Source organism: Antedon mediterranea, chromosome 1, assembly GCF_964355755.1.
Source record: "Antedon mediterranea chromosome 1, ecAntMedi1.1, whole genome shotgun sequence".
Taxonomy (NCBI): Eukaryota; Metazoa; Echinodermata; class Crinoidea; order Comatulida; family Antedonidae; genus Antedon; species Antedon mediterranea.
The window spans coordinates 1309811-1326045 of NC_092670.1; the positions used below are offsets into that span (position 1 = coordinate 1309811).

The 16235-nt window shown below is 33.4% G+C and overlaps 1 protein-coding gene and 1 long non-coding RNA gene across 2 annotated transcripts; one reads left to right on the forward strand and one right to left on the reverse strand.

The window, feature by feature from the left end:
* Positions 1-637: 637 nt before the first annotated feature.
* On the reverse strand, positions 638-6436 carry LOC140052657 (uncharacterized). The gene is made up of 2 exons (XR_011845644.1): positions 6252-6436; positions 638-2387 (listed from the first exon to the last, which is right to left on the reverse strand). It is a non-coding gene; the product is annotated as an uncharacterized lncRNA (long non-coding RNA).
* A 657-nt stretch (positions 6437-7093) lies between these two features.
* On the forward strand, positions 7094-16126 carry LOC140052215 (ADP-ribosylation factor-binding protein GGA1-like). The gene is made up of 14 exons (XM_072097678.1): positions 7094-7150; positions 7919-8003; positions 8190-8364; positions 8501-8725; positions 9996-10214; positions 10568-10649; positions 10992-11141; positions 11359-11538; positions 11707-11846; positions 11945-12225; positions 12555-12814; positions 12939-13102; positions 13773-13883; positions 14536-16126. Exons 1-14 carry the CDS (start codon positions 7105-7107, stop codon positions 14623-14625), a joined length of 2208 nt encoding a protein of 735 aa, XP_071953779.1. The 5' UTR covers positions 7094-7104; the 3' UTR covers positions 14626-16126.
* Positions 16127-16235: the final 109 nt, after the last annotated feature.

The window sequence follows — 16235 nt, forward strand, 5'->3', positions numbered from 1 at the left end:
ATGGTATTGGACAATTTGATTGGTTAACAGTTAAAATATGCACATAATTAAGTACACGTGTATGTACTCGCATTCTTTCTCGTTGCTGCCGTTGAACATTGTACTATAAACACAACATGGCAAATGTAAAGAAAATAATGTCAAAACAAGATATTCTCTATTATTCTGTAGAAAAATTGTTGGTCAGATACTTTGTTAAATGTTAAAAACTGAGTTCTTCAAATGGATGCTTTAATAATCAGGCCCACATACTGCCTTCGATTGCTGGTTATTTTGTAAAGATACTTTATAACATATTTAAAACAATATTAAATAAAAAGTTGTAAAAACGTTCTGTATTACGTCAAATGAACAATATAAGCATGGACCAAATACAATTAACGGAAAAGAAAAGACGTCCCTCTTCCTCGTCGGCAGAATTTGAATATAGTATAAAGGGCTTTTTTTTTTAATGACGGCAGCCTTCAGTAGTAATAGGTAGTAGTAGGAGTAATGCCTACGTTATTTTTTAACAGGGAGACATTCATATCAGCCATTTTGTAAGAATTCAAATTCTGTCATTCTCTCATCCTCCAAGTCATTCTCTCATTCTCCAAGTAATTCACAATTACTGAAAAAACAGATGACATGGCATAAATGTTTATACAAAAATGTTACTTTATTACGAAAGGCTACATTTTACAAAACCAATAAATGTGTAGGTCAAAAAGGTCATTTGTATCTAAAGATAAAAAATTGAATGAAACTGTAATGTACATTGTATAACCATAGGAACATAAACATCTCATGCAGCAAAGAATTTTTTTCTCTTCAATACGCGCCATGTGAAAAGTAGAATTGATTCTGCGCACGCTCAGAAACATACTAGCATGTGCACTGACTGTTAGACTCAGTACTGCGCAGTCACATGATGTGTCAAGAAAACTAAAGTTTCGTATCTTCTTGCATAAAAATACGGGAAAAATACTGAAGAAAACGGGAGAATGAACAACACAGCAATGCATCATTTATAATAATAGAACTATGCGGTACTTAGAACAAGATAAAACAGTTACAATTTGACTTCCTATTTATAAAAATATTTTACCTGAAAAACAATCAATTTATTATCAACCATCTAGAAATATTTCAGTTATCAAAATCAATTAGGCCTAATGTTATTACTGTGTCACAATTGCAGCATGGGCTTGAAAACTAATCAATTTAAGAAAAAACACCATATTTCTTGGCAAACATGTTTAGGCCAAACGAAATGATTCTAAATTTGAATTCCGATAACATTACTTTCAACAAATTAATAATAACTGAATAAAAATCAAGATCTGTAGAAAAACCAGACACATGACTTAAGTAAGACATTCAAATGTATGAAAATAAAAATGGGAAACTGGAAGACAATTACATATTTCCAGTTAGGCCTACATAATGTCCTGGGGACTCTCCAGATTTTGAAATGAATGAGTTTCAAAAGGAGTTGTTTTACATCACTGTTTTCATTATATTTAAATACAAACTATTTTAAAAGGCAACTAGGACTATGAAATGTTATTAATAATTACATTTCTATTTCAAAGGTTTTACTGCCATTCGAAAAAAGTTGGAATGTCTATCATGTAACATTATTTACAATAATATCGTGTTTTGTAAAAATTTATCAAACTTTTTATCGAGTATTTTGCAAGGTGATGTAGTTTCATATTTTGTTATCAATGCATATGCCTATACAGTATACAACAACTTGCGCTAACTTGCGCTAATTTGCCCTATTCATAAGCGACAGTTTCAAAATCCTGAATGATGTGATGCTTATCAATATGCAAACTTTTAACGAATAACCAGCCTCCCGTTTTATATCCATATAATATTATTACATGAGTTAACAATGTAAGATTTATGTCCATAAATGTTTAAAGCATGTCGTTGCCAATTCCGCCACCAAAGCCGCCACCGCCGCCTCTGTTAGGTAAGTAGTCCTCTTCGTTCGGGTTCCGACCACGATACACGGCGACGCATAAATAGACGGAAAACAGAATCATAAGCAATGCGGAAATCAACATCGTAATTCCAATAGCTCGGTACGCGTCGTCTTCAAACTTGCTGTCCAGAACGTCATTTCCGTAGCGGTACTGATCTACGTACGTTCCGCCGCTTTCTTCTTGAACTTTACGACGCCAGAAACTTTCCGTCGAACCCAGAGCCAACAAGACGATACCGGCGATTATGAAGATGACAGCGATGACGACGAGGACAACGGAGGTAGCCGTCATGGTCTCCTCTGAGCAGCATTCTGTGCGATCTCTGGTTTGACCCTTTTCCATTGGATCGTAGAAATTACCGTAACGGTGTATACCTCCGGGTCCGTGCTTCTTTCCTCCCATTTTGAAGATCTAAAAAAATACAACATAACATTGTAATTACCAAAACACGTGTGACGTGACGTGTTACATTGTACTGATCGTATTCAGATATTTATGTAATGAAATAAAAGTGGTGGTTATAACACCAGTTCACTATTTTTGTGGCGTAACGTCACAAAAGAGAAACAAGAATTTGATTCAAAAGACGGTTAATGAACAACTTGTACACAAGACAATCGAGTCGCCTGATGCTAATACCCATGTTTTTAATAAAATTGAATCCATAATTTTGTTTACGATAGTCGGGAGAGAGTTGCACTGTTTGATTTCTAAAGAGATCGCGGTAACGGTGTTTTGTTTGAAAGTCATAGAATGCGAATAAAAATGGCTTATGTCGTCAGGTGTATAATGTAATTGTTTGCGTCCCAGACTTACTAATACAGGCACATTTTAGAGGGCATATCTTTCATTTATATCGACTCGAATACCCTATCGTGGCAAACTCTTGAAGAGAAACGAGTTTCTCCCTAGCATGTCTAATGTATAAATGTGTTTACGGCCTTGCACCAATTAGATTAGTAAATGAAATTGAATTGATTCGCGATATTCACACCCACTTAACACGTGGAGTAGAAAATTTGAATGTTACAATACCTAAATACACCCTTAGTAAAATGAATTCGTCCTTTAAAGTTGCAGGCGCAAAAATATGGAACAATTTACCAATTAATATTAAATCGGCACCAACAATTACGTCCTTTAAGGCTAGATACAAATCTCATTTCTTTTCATAAAAAAACTGACATGTATTATATTTAATTAAGTTTCTCTTTTGTATATTTTGATTAAGACAGGACCACAATGTAAAACAGATACACTGTTATCTGATTGTTTTATCCTGTATAAATATATTATTTATTATTATTATTATTATAAAGGTGGTACAATTTCAATAAATCTAATTATATAAATGTCTTTTGTATTTTATCGCATTACATTGTGCTGTCCACAAAGCAGATGCTTTCTTTTTACCGATTTCATAATAATAATGACATGCGAATCTTTGATCGATTATTTCAAAATGGTTGCTTGTACAAACAAGATCACCATACCGCTGTACGAATAGAAAAACAAACATTTCTATTGTACTGAATAATCAACACGTCTTTTATTCAATTATATTGGTGGTTGGCCGGGTTGTAAAATTAATTTAAATGTCTGCAAAATAACCCCCCCCCCCCCCCCCCCACCCCAAAAAAAATAAATTAATTAATAAAAAGAAAAAAAAATACCAAAGATGTTCCTCCTTGACATAGTCATGCAGGGATGATCGGAAGCTCAATGATCAGTACGTATATATACCTGTATCTATACGAATACAGTACACGTATTATTGTCAGTTGGGAAGTTGTGGTTTAATTGATGACGTATTTGGGTTTCCATGGCAAAAAGACATAATTGTATGTTATGTATCGTGAATTTTTAAAACGTTACTTTACGACTTCGTGCTCCTGTACAACCATCTTAATCAGTATAGAGAGATATTAATTAATGATTTGCCTTCATTGATTGATATCCATCCTCTCTCAATGCATCATAGTTTTCAAAGAAATAAAATAACGTTTCAGAAATCTATTTGCTGGACTGTGACACGGGCTTTTAAACATATTCAATATTAAGTATGGCTCTATATTTAAAATATGACGGTTTTATTGAACAATTACGACATTCCTTAGTGTTTATATTGCACGGTTCAAGATCAAAGAGTTGCTTTGTTGTACTCTACTTGTATTCCTTTGAATGGCTCACTACACAAAAGATACGAGAGTCATGCTGAAATTCACTAAGGGTAATGAAAGGACAGTAACAATCAAACGTATGATTCTGCGGTTTACATACATTGGACGAAAACACGGTTATAGGAAGACAAAGTCTGTAGATTCACGTCGTAATCTAAATATCTGAATTTTACAGTGAAAACATAGAAGTTGATTTCAGTAAAACTTCTCTATGGTTCATGCTTTGGTTAAACTTTGTAATGTGTGTGTGAATTATTTTATTTTTCATATTATGTGCTGCCACTTTGGTATAAACCTTTTGGGCGAGTAGACGTTATTAAGACAGCTTTATTTCAGAGATTATCTCAAAATTGTAATACAGTACTTTGAATGATTATGATATTGATACATTTTTAATAGTTTATCAATTTTCAGGTCTAAGATTGTAGAAGGTTGTTTTAGTGTTTAGTGGAGGTTTTTCTGTTTGGTTTTTTTTTTACCTCTGTTGGTTTTAATTTGAATAAATTAAAGACAGTAGTGGGTATATGTAAGCCTGTTTCACACCATCTATTAAATTCCTCATTAAAAGCATTCATGTATCAATTACATTTTTTAAAGGGACATTTTTGTATAGTTTTTAATTATCTTTTAAAAAGTGATATAATTGAACATCTTGGTACGTGTACCATGTCTAAAAGGGTTGATCCATAGACATAAATACTGTATTATTACTTATTATTATAGCTAGATTAAGAAGACATTATTGTTGAAATAGAAGACCAACATTAATACGTTTACAGACCTACTGTACTGTACAAGTTTAGAGTCAAACGTGGCAGCAGTAGTGACGTCTTTCTATACAAACAACATACATTCATTAATAATTCACTCAATAAATATTAATACTACTGTATAGCATTATAATTAATTTTCATCAAATATGTCGAATATGAATTATATTGTCTGTGATGTGAATTGTTAACCAGCTATATTATAGCAAAATATAAAATACCACGTTTCAATAAAAAAAAAAAACAAAACCCAGCGCCTTATAGTGAGTTGTCGAGAATAAATTGAAGACTTTGCCATTACTGTACATATTTTGATTACAAACAAAATGACATTATTAGTGTTTTTAGATTTTAACAAAAAAAAACAGATTAACGAGATTCATACTAATATGTTAAAACCACATACCACCAAACTGAACCATATTGGTGTGGATCAAATGTCATGAAGGCTACCTGTAAATTTCATTCTTCCCTGGTCAAACCTACAATTTGGTGGGAGGAAATATTTCCTCCATGCACTATAAACATAAGACTTCTTCTATTGTTTGTTCCAATATCTTTTCGTTTTTTAATTATGTACTTTTTTTCGTTTGACTGAATTTATAATTCCGCAATAAGTAAATAATTATTCAAGTATAATTTCTACAATTTTGGTAGCATATTTAGTATAATCTGTAAAATATATGTTTACCAAAGGTTCCGTTTTCATATCCCTGACCCGCCAACCTTGGTGACACAGCACAGGTAATAAAATATCACACTGAATAAATAGGTGAAAGTTGGCTGCTGTAAACGCAACAGCCGAAAACGTTCGTTAATATTCCCAGAGTATTGTGTGAGATACAGCAAACACCGATATAAACGCGGACTTTTTTAATCCGCATATTGTCTGCTTCTCCTACCTGTATAAATCATCTGTAATAGGCTTACAATGGTTTGTATACAGTCTAACATTATAGCTAATCAGCATCGTGTTGTGACCAAACTGACAACAACGGATCTACTAGACTTCATACGCCTAATACGGATATGATGGAATGTGTATGTCTTTTGCATTTAAATATCACAAATCTATTTACCTTGAATAATAATATGTCTTTACGATTATAAAAAGAAACTCGCTCGCACCCGTACTGGTAATTATGCCTAGGTAAAACAAATCTACTACTAATTGCAGCGCCATTTAATTGAAAGGTATAAGTATGTTATTTTGTTGGAGTGTCACCCCTGTGAACGGAATTCGGTTTCACACAGAGTGAGCAACCGATGCACACCTAAGTTTAGTTTCCAGTTAAGCCATCAACAAGAACACGACAAAAACTTACCTTCTATCAGATATATTTTACAAAATATAACGATGTCTAAATCAACAAGTCCAGCAGAGTTCTTAAAGGAAACAATATAGATACGAGAATTAATAAATCGAAAAAGATCGCTCCTGTATGATGACTCAGAAATGGTGGAACCAACTCAATTGTTCCAAATCATTAATATTCAAAGCCAGATCGTATAGAATTTCTTTACGATTGAATTGGAATAGTTCATTTTAAAATGGGGTAGTTTTGTGTAGGAAGTGTAATTTGCATGAAGGAATATTTACTCTCATGGAATAATACAATTATTAACACTTTTAATGTTGAAAATATATATATATAAAAAAACAAAGAACAAAACTTAGATACGAAGAAAAAACACGAAATGGTCTACGTTACACCATGTAAAGGTTACACACAACTTAATATGTTTTGTCATGCAGTGCGGAGGTAAACAATATTCTACTCACTTGCCTATTCATTTTCAATTACAGCATTTAATTTTTTTCCATCCTAATTTCTAAAAATCTTGAGTTATACTTTAATCAATTGGCCGAATAGAACTAGGCATATTGAATAAATCTTTGCTCTGTTGTTAGTTTCTCGCTGCATTTTGACAAGTTTCAATGACACCGCTCAATTTGAGCGCTTTTGATCTTCCAATTTTAATGGTGATGGTAACATTGGTAGGGTTCTCTTTTAATATCAATTATTAGCTACAGTCGTCCTATAGTTTCGGTTTTAGTTCAATGTTTTAGTTCATTTTTTTTCAACGGTTTAGTACACACATTTTACACATACATAAAGCACGCCATCTATAATTTAAAAAAAAGTGTTGAACTTTGACATTGATCTCGGGATCAACATGGCAGGTTTCACCGAAGACGGGGAAACATTGGAAACATTATTAAGTTAGTACATTATTTAATGATTATTTTTAATATAAGCATAAAGCAATACGCTATTAAAATATTAAATTTAATGAAGGTGTACTTCATATTTCACAATCACTCTTAAATATTAAGTTAGAGGACTTTATTTCATGCTAGGCTAGGCCTACGTCGGAATGAAGGACGGCGGTAACGCCCGACGTTGCAGACGAATCGACTTTTTTGGTTCTCTGTATTTCCACTAGCTAGGCCTAGGCCCTATTCTTGCTCGTAAACATGTTCAAACGTCATCAAAGAACATACTCTGTTAAACTATAATCACATTCAGTGACGTATAGTAATTAAATGTGTATGCATGTTTAGGTATTTATTTTTAATGTTCAATCAAATCATTCCAATTATGGAGAAGAAGAAAGACGACACAGAGGGGACATGATTCAAACATATAATTTTCTTTCTAACAAAGAGGCTATTGATAGTGATTTACTTTTTCAAAAGTCTGAATATACCGCCACTAGGGGTCATAAACATAAATTGAAAAAGAATAATGCTCGATTAAATTGCCGTAGTCATTTTTTTACCCAACGAGTCGTAAATTCATGGAATGCTCTCCCTGCCAGTACAGTAGAAGTTGACACAACCATACTATTTAAAAGAAAATTTCAGAAGACGAGGGGGGCTAATAGAGGGCCACGACCGGCCCACCAGCCTCTTGCACCACTCATTTAGAGTGGTGTACGGTGAGTTAGAATTGGTAAACTTACTGACAAAGATTTGAACATTTTGCAGATAAAGCAACGAATCCAACAAATAGAGAAGATGATTGGGAGTACATTATGGCTTTCTGTGATCGAGTTAACAAAGAACTTGAAGGGTAAGTTTTCACCTTATATTGAATATTATTTCAACGTTAAGAAGGGCTTTTAAGTAGACGAAAGTGTACGGGAAACAAGTAATCATCTTTTACTGAAGTTACTGCAGTATTATATCGGCATAACCATTCATTAATATTTATTATAAACAAAAGGTACACTTAAACAATTGCATTTTTCTTCTCTAGGCCTCAAATTGCAGCTCAGCTTCTTAGTCACAAGATTCAATCACCACAGGAGAGAGAATCACTGCAAGCTCTACAAACCACAGAAACTTGTGTAAAGAACTGTGGAGAATACTTTCATCGTGAGATTGGGAAATTCCGATTTCTAAATGAACTTATAAGACTTATATCACCAAAAGTAGGCCATGTTTTCTAAATCATTATTTTATATAGTTATACACATAAAATAAATAGATATTTTAAATAAATGCCACAGTCAAATAAACACTAATTTTGTTGAAATTAAATAACATAACATGTTTCTTTGTGGACAGTATCTAGGCAACAAAACCAAGGAATCTGTAAAGAAGAGAATCATAGAGTTAATATATTCCTGGTCACGTGGTATTCCTGAACAGACAAAGATAAAGGAGGCTTATGATATGTTAAAGAAGCAGGGATTAGTGAAAGAAGATCCAACATATATGGATAACATACCCTTGGAGATAGCGCCACCAAGGGCTAAGCAAGCAGTGTTTGAAGATGAAGATAAATCAAAGGTTAGAAAGGAATTAGGTTCAGATTATCTAATGCAGTTACTGCAGTAATGTTTCTTCAGATTTACTGTATTCATGTAGATTCTACAATATAATGTTTTACTATTTATTCAACTTAAAATTCACTATTCAATAAAATACAGAAAAGACAAAACTCATATTAGTGGAGGATGGGACAATGAAACAGATATAATAATAATCAATTCAATTCAATTCAAAGCAACATTTATTTTCTCCTTTCATATACAAAATAGATTTCAATGAACAATATATATGTAAACAAAATTTCGAAAGAAGAAGGTACACGCCCAGAAAGATGAAAAACACATCTTGTGGAGGACGTACCTATTACAGACACAGACAATGGAAATTAAAAAAATAAATAAATAATAAATTTAAAAAAAATTGACCGAGGAAAAGTTAATATTTGGAAATAAGGTGACTTTTAAGTTTAGATAAAAATGATTTGCTAGAAACAGAGTTTAAGATGGGAGTGTCAGATCGTTCCAAAAAGTGGGTCCGGAATACCTAATGTTGTGTTGAAAGTGGTTGGTTTTATTGGGTTGGAATATGTAATTTTGAACAAATACGAGTATGATGATAATGAATTGAAGAATTTGGAGTGAACATGGAGCAGAGAGGTTTGGGAAGGTTAGAATTAATAGAAGAAAAGATGACGAGCCTTGTTGGGTTAGATTGATATCAGAGACTTTGAGAAGATGAAGCTTTGAAAAAAGATGAGATGAATGAGACAGGGGTGGGGCGCCAGATATAACCCTGATGGCCTTTTTTTGAAGAGTTTGAAGTTTTTTAATACTTGAAGGATAAGAGTTGCACCAGACAATATTGCAATAGTTAAGATAAGGCAGGATGAGGGAGCAGTAAAGAATACGAAGAATGTTAGAGGGTAAAAAAGAAGAAAGTCTAGTGATGATGCCAAGACTTTTGGAAATTTTATTCTCAACAAAATTGATGTGATTTTTCCATGAAAGTCGACTGTCTAGATGAACTCCTAAAAATGTAGCAGGTTGGACTGAGGGAATATCATGATTGTTAATAGAAATGTTATAGTTTGCAGTATCAATGTTTTTAATTTTCTGAGGGGTCCCAAACAGGATGAAGTTACATTTGTTGTGCTTAAGAGAAAGTTTGTTAGCTGAAAAGTATTGAGACATGAGGGTCAGATTGGTATTAACAGTATTAAATAGCATGGTGTTTAAAAAGAAAAAGTCACATTACAAAATACAAATTTAATATGTTTACTGGTTTATAGCTTTTAGCACGTCTTCTAAAAAGCAAACATCCCGAGGATTTGCAAGCTGCTAACCGACTGATCAAAAACATGGTAAAAGATCACGAAAAGTCTGTTGAAAAAGTGAGCAATCGCGTCAACGAGATCGAGAAGTCTTCAAACAACGTGAAACTCCTCTCTGAGATGTTGAACCACTACAGCCCAGACATCACTAGTCCACAGGAAAAAGACCTCATGAGGGTATAGTTACAATTATCTAATTTATAGTGAATAAACTTACTTAATACCAAGTTAATGTGTGTATTATGGCTTATGTGCATTGTAGATAATGTTGCCAATTTCGCCCTGAAAAAATGGCAATATTTAGTTGTTGTTTACCAACTTGATGGATAAGCTCAAAACCAAGACAAGCCTTCATTACAACTCGAAGGCCTGCTTATTTTGAATCGGCATTTATTTATCATATGCCATCTAGAACACTCTGTCAGAGTTACAGATTAAATTTTTATATTATATAAATAGCTCATACCTTTTGTGTCAGCAGTTAATCTGATAATTCAATGTATAATATATGTTAAATGTTTATGTTTTAGGAATTGTATATAACATGTGAGAAGATGAGACCAAATTTATTTAGACTGGCCAGTGCTATTGAAGATAAAGAGGATGGAATAGGTAAGATGCATTCACATAAGTTCTTAAATATTTTATATTTAATATATTCACAGGCTAGACACATTTTACGCCAGTGTACCCAACCTTACAAAATACCAGAAAATCACAATCAAACTATGTGCATAACAACAACTGGTTTTTAAGCTCTGTCCACACTATCAAATTTTATGTGACAAAAAATGTGATGTGCACATGGACATGATGATGTCATATTACTACCATTTTTGGGATTACCTCTACCATATTTGGGCACATCACACATTTTTTGTCAAACTAGTTTGATAGTGTAGAGAGTACAGAGCTTTAGTGGATAGTTTACTCACTGTGTGTTCCTTTTTACAGGTGAAATTTTGGAAGCGAATGATAAACTAACAAAAGTGATGGAAATATACCGTGAAAAACTTGGAGATGTAAATTTTGATGAGATGTCTTCTGGGGATACGCCTTCTGCTGCCCTCTCCAGTCAGTCTGTACAACCTCAACATACACAAGGTATTAAGGCTCCCAGCTGGACATATGTTCCTATACACACAACATCTGCCATTCTTATGCTCTGTCTACACTACGTGATATGGCCAAATATGGTAGTGATATGACATCACAAAAACGATAAACTAATAAAAATTATATATCAGTAGTGTGCAATGAAGCATGCAAAGTGACCTTTTGTTTTGAATCAAATAAACAAAATAATTATTTGTTTTCATAGCTGGTGACATGTCATCATTAATTGACCTTGCCGGGCTAGACTCTGCTTCAGCTGTTTCTGGGGATCTCACAGGTTTCAATGGTGCACAAATTAGTTCTGGTGGTGCAATGATGTCTGGAGGTAATTCTGTCAGACAACCAACTTCTGATGCTCTACTTGAGCAACAATTATCCTCTTTAGGTAATCAATTTTACAAATTTCAATTTTATGATACAATGAATGTATAATAATAAATATATATATATATATAATGAAAATATAAAATATATTTAGCATTTTTACTAGCATAGCATTACTAGCATTATAAAAGGTATATGTGTTTGATAATTTTTTGAAAATTTTTTCTAGGTTTTGGAACTAGTGCAGGGGGAACAATTCCTGTAACAACTCAATCAGCAGCAGCTATGCAGCTAGATGCCATTCTGGGAACCAATGGTCCTCCTTCTACTACTAATACAAGTTATCCAATGTTTTCAAATCAGCCTGTAGTAAGTAAAATTGATTCAATTTTGAGGTCAAAGATCAGAAGTCATAGGTTTAATTAAGGGAACCTGTATATTGATTTTATTTATAAATTATTTTGCAGCAAACTATGGGTATGTACAATCAAAACACAGTTAACATGGTACATCCATCCAGAATGACAGCGCCCTCTATAGCACAGCCTGTTGCCGCTCCAACACAGATCACTAGCTCACTACTGACCGGACCAACGTCTGTGTTTACAACCACCCCGTCACAAGATAAAACCAAAGCAAATAAACCCCCACCGGCGTTGTCATCTAAGGCGTTTGCTGAGTTGGAAGATCTTGGGAAGACCATGATGATGGGACAGAATTCCTCTGCAATGCAGACATCCTCATTACAGTAAGTCTTAAGTTCTGTCTACACTATTAAACTAGTTTGACAAAAAAAATGTGTTCAAATATGGTAGTGATATACCCGAATACGGTAGTGATATTACATCATCATTGTCCATATATGGACACATCACATCTTTTTGTCACAAAGTTTGTTAGCGTAGACAGAGCTTTAAGATATTTCCATGCAACTGTTTGTGAATAAGAGTTGCACATGCTCACAAAGCAATCAGTTTTGTAACAGCTTTCTATTGTTTTAAACTACCCTAATTTCAGTAAATTTCCTTTTCAAGACAAACACTATCAAATGAGTGACATGTTTTTTTTGTTTTATAGACGATCCACTTCATCTGATGTTGAATCATTACTTCTGTCAACTGGAGGCAGCCCGCCATCTCAAAGTACTCTCTCCCAACCACAGTTACCAGCACAAACTGCACCAGCAGGATCGACCTTCATGCAACCAGCACCGGTCACAAAAACACCCATGATGACGGCCCAGGGACAGCCTATGATGGCCAGTAAACCATCGGCTGTAGCTGCTACGGTTCTTTCACTTGCAGATATATTTGTTCCTTTAGAAACAATTCAACCAGGTAAGGAAAGATTTATCCAATCTCAAAGATCTAAAATGAATCCCAACCAGGCATGGCCTACAAGTGTACTATGATTCATGTGTCAAATGTTTATATATATATATATATATATTTTTTTTCATAGGTGTAACCCCTCCTCTAACTATTTATGAGAAGAATAAAGTGAAAACAGTTTTTCATTTTGCTAAGGACAGTCCTAGACCAGACATCCAAGTGTTAGTTGTTTCAACCATGAGTACAAACACATCAGCCATCAAAGGCGTGGTCTTTCAGGCTGCAGTTCCAAAGGTTTGAAATATTTAGAAAAATGCAAAATTATCAAAATTGTTATCAGTACATGTTATTTTAGCTCATCTGAATTAGGATGGTCATTTTTGGTAAATGTAAGATGGGGGTATAACCTGCGATACATAGTACATCTTTCTACTCACATAAGGGTTCCTTCATGGGTGTATAACCTGCGATACATCTTTCTACTCACATAAGGGATGGGTGTATAACCTGCGACACATGTTTCTACTCACATAAGGGATGGGTGTATAACCTGCGACACATCTTTCTACTCACATAAGGGTTCCTTCATGTCGAGCCAATATACAATAATACATAAAAATGACAGGGTAGCTTTAGCAAACTACTCCTTCTCGGCACTAAACCGAAGTCTTTTATGTTTTCTTTCCACTCATTCTTTAAACAGTATGTAATGTTCATGTGAAATGTTAGACTTATGATGACTTGTTTATAGCCAAAAACATAAAAAAGAACAACAAAACACTAACAAGTCATGTTTGTATTTTTTGCATTTGGGTAAACCATAAACTCTGAAGTATAAGTTATCAGGAAACACAAAAGGGAACTCGATCCCTAGGGCTGACAGCCTGTGTCTTCCTACCATTGCCATTTTAATGCAAGTCTCTCGTTTATGTTGATAAATAACACATAACTGGTTTTATTTCAGACAATGCGTATCAAGCTACAACCACCATCTGCAACAGATTTGCCTGTACACAATCCCATCTTACCCCCTACTGCAATCACTCAAGTTATGCTAGTGGCTAACCCACAAAAGGTATGCCAGCAAACACTATTTATTATTCACTATATTGTAAATATAAGTGTAATGTTGTTTGTTTGTTAGTGATAGTGGTATTTCTACTCTCATTATCACTCCACTTCCATTGTGTGTGTTTTTTTTATTGTATTGCTGAAAACATATTACAGTGGAACCTCTCCTTTGGGACCTCCTATTCAAGATACATCTCTATAAAGGGGATACTTTCCGGTGAAATGAACGAACGGAAGTATATGTTTTAACACTATGGCCAACCTATATTCAGGGGACATCCCTATAAAGGGGATACTTTCCGGTGAAATGAACGAGCGGAAGTATATGTTTTAACACTATGGCCAACCTCTATTCAGGGGACATCCCTATAAAGAGGACAATTTCCTGTGAATTGAACAAGTGGAAGTATATTTTTTAACACTATAGCCACCCCTATTAGGGAACACCCCTATTATTTTGGGGTCCTGAAGGTGTACTCATAATATGGGATTTACTGTACCTTAACTACTTTTGTTATATTGTTATGTTCTGAAATTCAATGCTTTAGCACTGAAAGTGTCATTTAGTATAATTATAGATTATATATATATATATAGATTAATATAAAACTGCAAAGGGTCACATTATTGGATAATTTATGATAATTTCTTTTCAGGAGAAAATCCGCTTAAAGTTTAAGTTACAATATACACTAGACGGCAAATCCATAGTGGACGTAGGAGAAGTTGACAAGTTCCCATCGTAACAACAATCATATTATCATCACTATAATCTATAAATGTTTAGCTCTAATTATTTTAACAAGTATGATTGTATAAACACGATTAGTGTAGTTTCTTTTAAATTTGCAAATGCAAATATCAACTAAAGTAGTCAAATGTAAAATCAATTGAAATCAACAAGATATTAAATGTGTTTATCTTTTTATATTTCTGTTTACATTCCAAACGATAAATTTGCTGCCCTCATACACTTGAAATTGATCTAATTATTCAGCACCATTGGATATTTATAAACACATATAGTATTAATATTTGTTGAATAATTTATGGAGAAATTGTCGTCTGTTCAATCGAGTTGCTAACCTACCATTACAGATTTTATCGTAGGATGTCAAGAAGAAAATGCAACACTTTTTAGGATGATACTTTCTTCACTTTTCACTTTGTAATAATGTCATGTCAAGATAATAAATATATATTGAGCATTTTCTAAATAATATTTGTAGTACAGTCGACTCTCCCAATACCAGACTCTCTAAAAAACAGGATACTCCCACATTTTTTCTTGAAATCCAAGTTCGTTTTACCATTAAAAACACATTCCGAATACCAGAATATACAGAAAGGGGTACTGGCCAGCCAAGGATGTTTGGTTTTGGGAAAGTTGACTGTATATAGTATATATTTGTGTTTATAACCTGATTTAAAAGCAAGGCTTGAATTGCTGTGGTACTTTTCTTTTATAAATTTATACTTTGGTTTACCTTATATTATATACTCAGAATATCCTTTTATATAATTTACTACTTTAAATGTACTATTACCATCTGCTATAGGATACCTCTGTTTGAATCACATATGTTGTAATATTTTACTATATTGTATATATTTTATTTAAATTTACCATTTGCTTGGTGTATAAAGGGTAGTAGAGTAGATAGGATGAATCTTGTTATTTCCAAAAGTCTAGTTTTTTTATCACAAATAATTCCTAGTTTTGTTATATTGACAAATTTTTTTTTTCACTCAAGCAATTTCTCTTAAATCTGTAGCATAGGAAGTAGAAATTTATTAATAAGTTTTGGCTGAAAATCCCCAATACTGAATGTTTTATTTTTGTCATATATTGGCGTTGGTAGAAAGTTATTTGAAACATCAGATGTGTACTACAGTATAATTTGGTATGTATGAATCTTTAGCTTATTACACAGGTACCCTATTGGCTTAGTTAAACAATCCTATTATAGTAGTACACTATGTCAAATGCAATATTGTGAAGAGCATGGGTAACTATTATAATATTATATTACATTGAATAAAATTATGAAATTAAATTTCAAATCATTTATCAACGAATGAACTTTGCATTTCTCTCACCTGTTCTATCTGAAAACTTTGGAATAGAAGTAGAACACGATTTGGATGAGATTACGTACCAGGCTAGTGAATCAGTTGATCATTGAGGTTAACACAGAAGCAGATACAATTACACTTTTACTTTTTAATATCACATCTCAAAGAAATGACAGAAACAGATACAAAAATGATTGAAAGATTAACAAGCACATAATATGCCAACCACTCCCATGCCACAGTTGCTAAAGATTAGACTTTAATAAACCTCACAAAGATT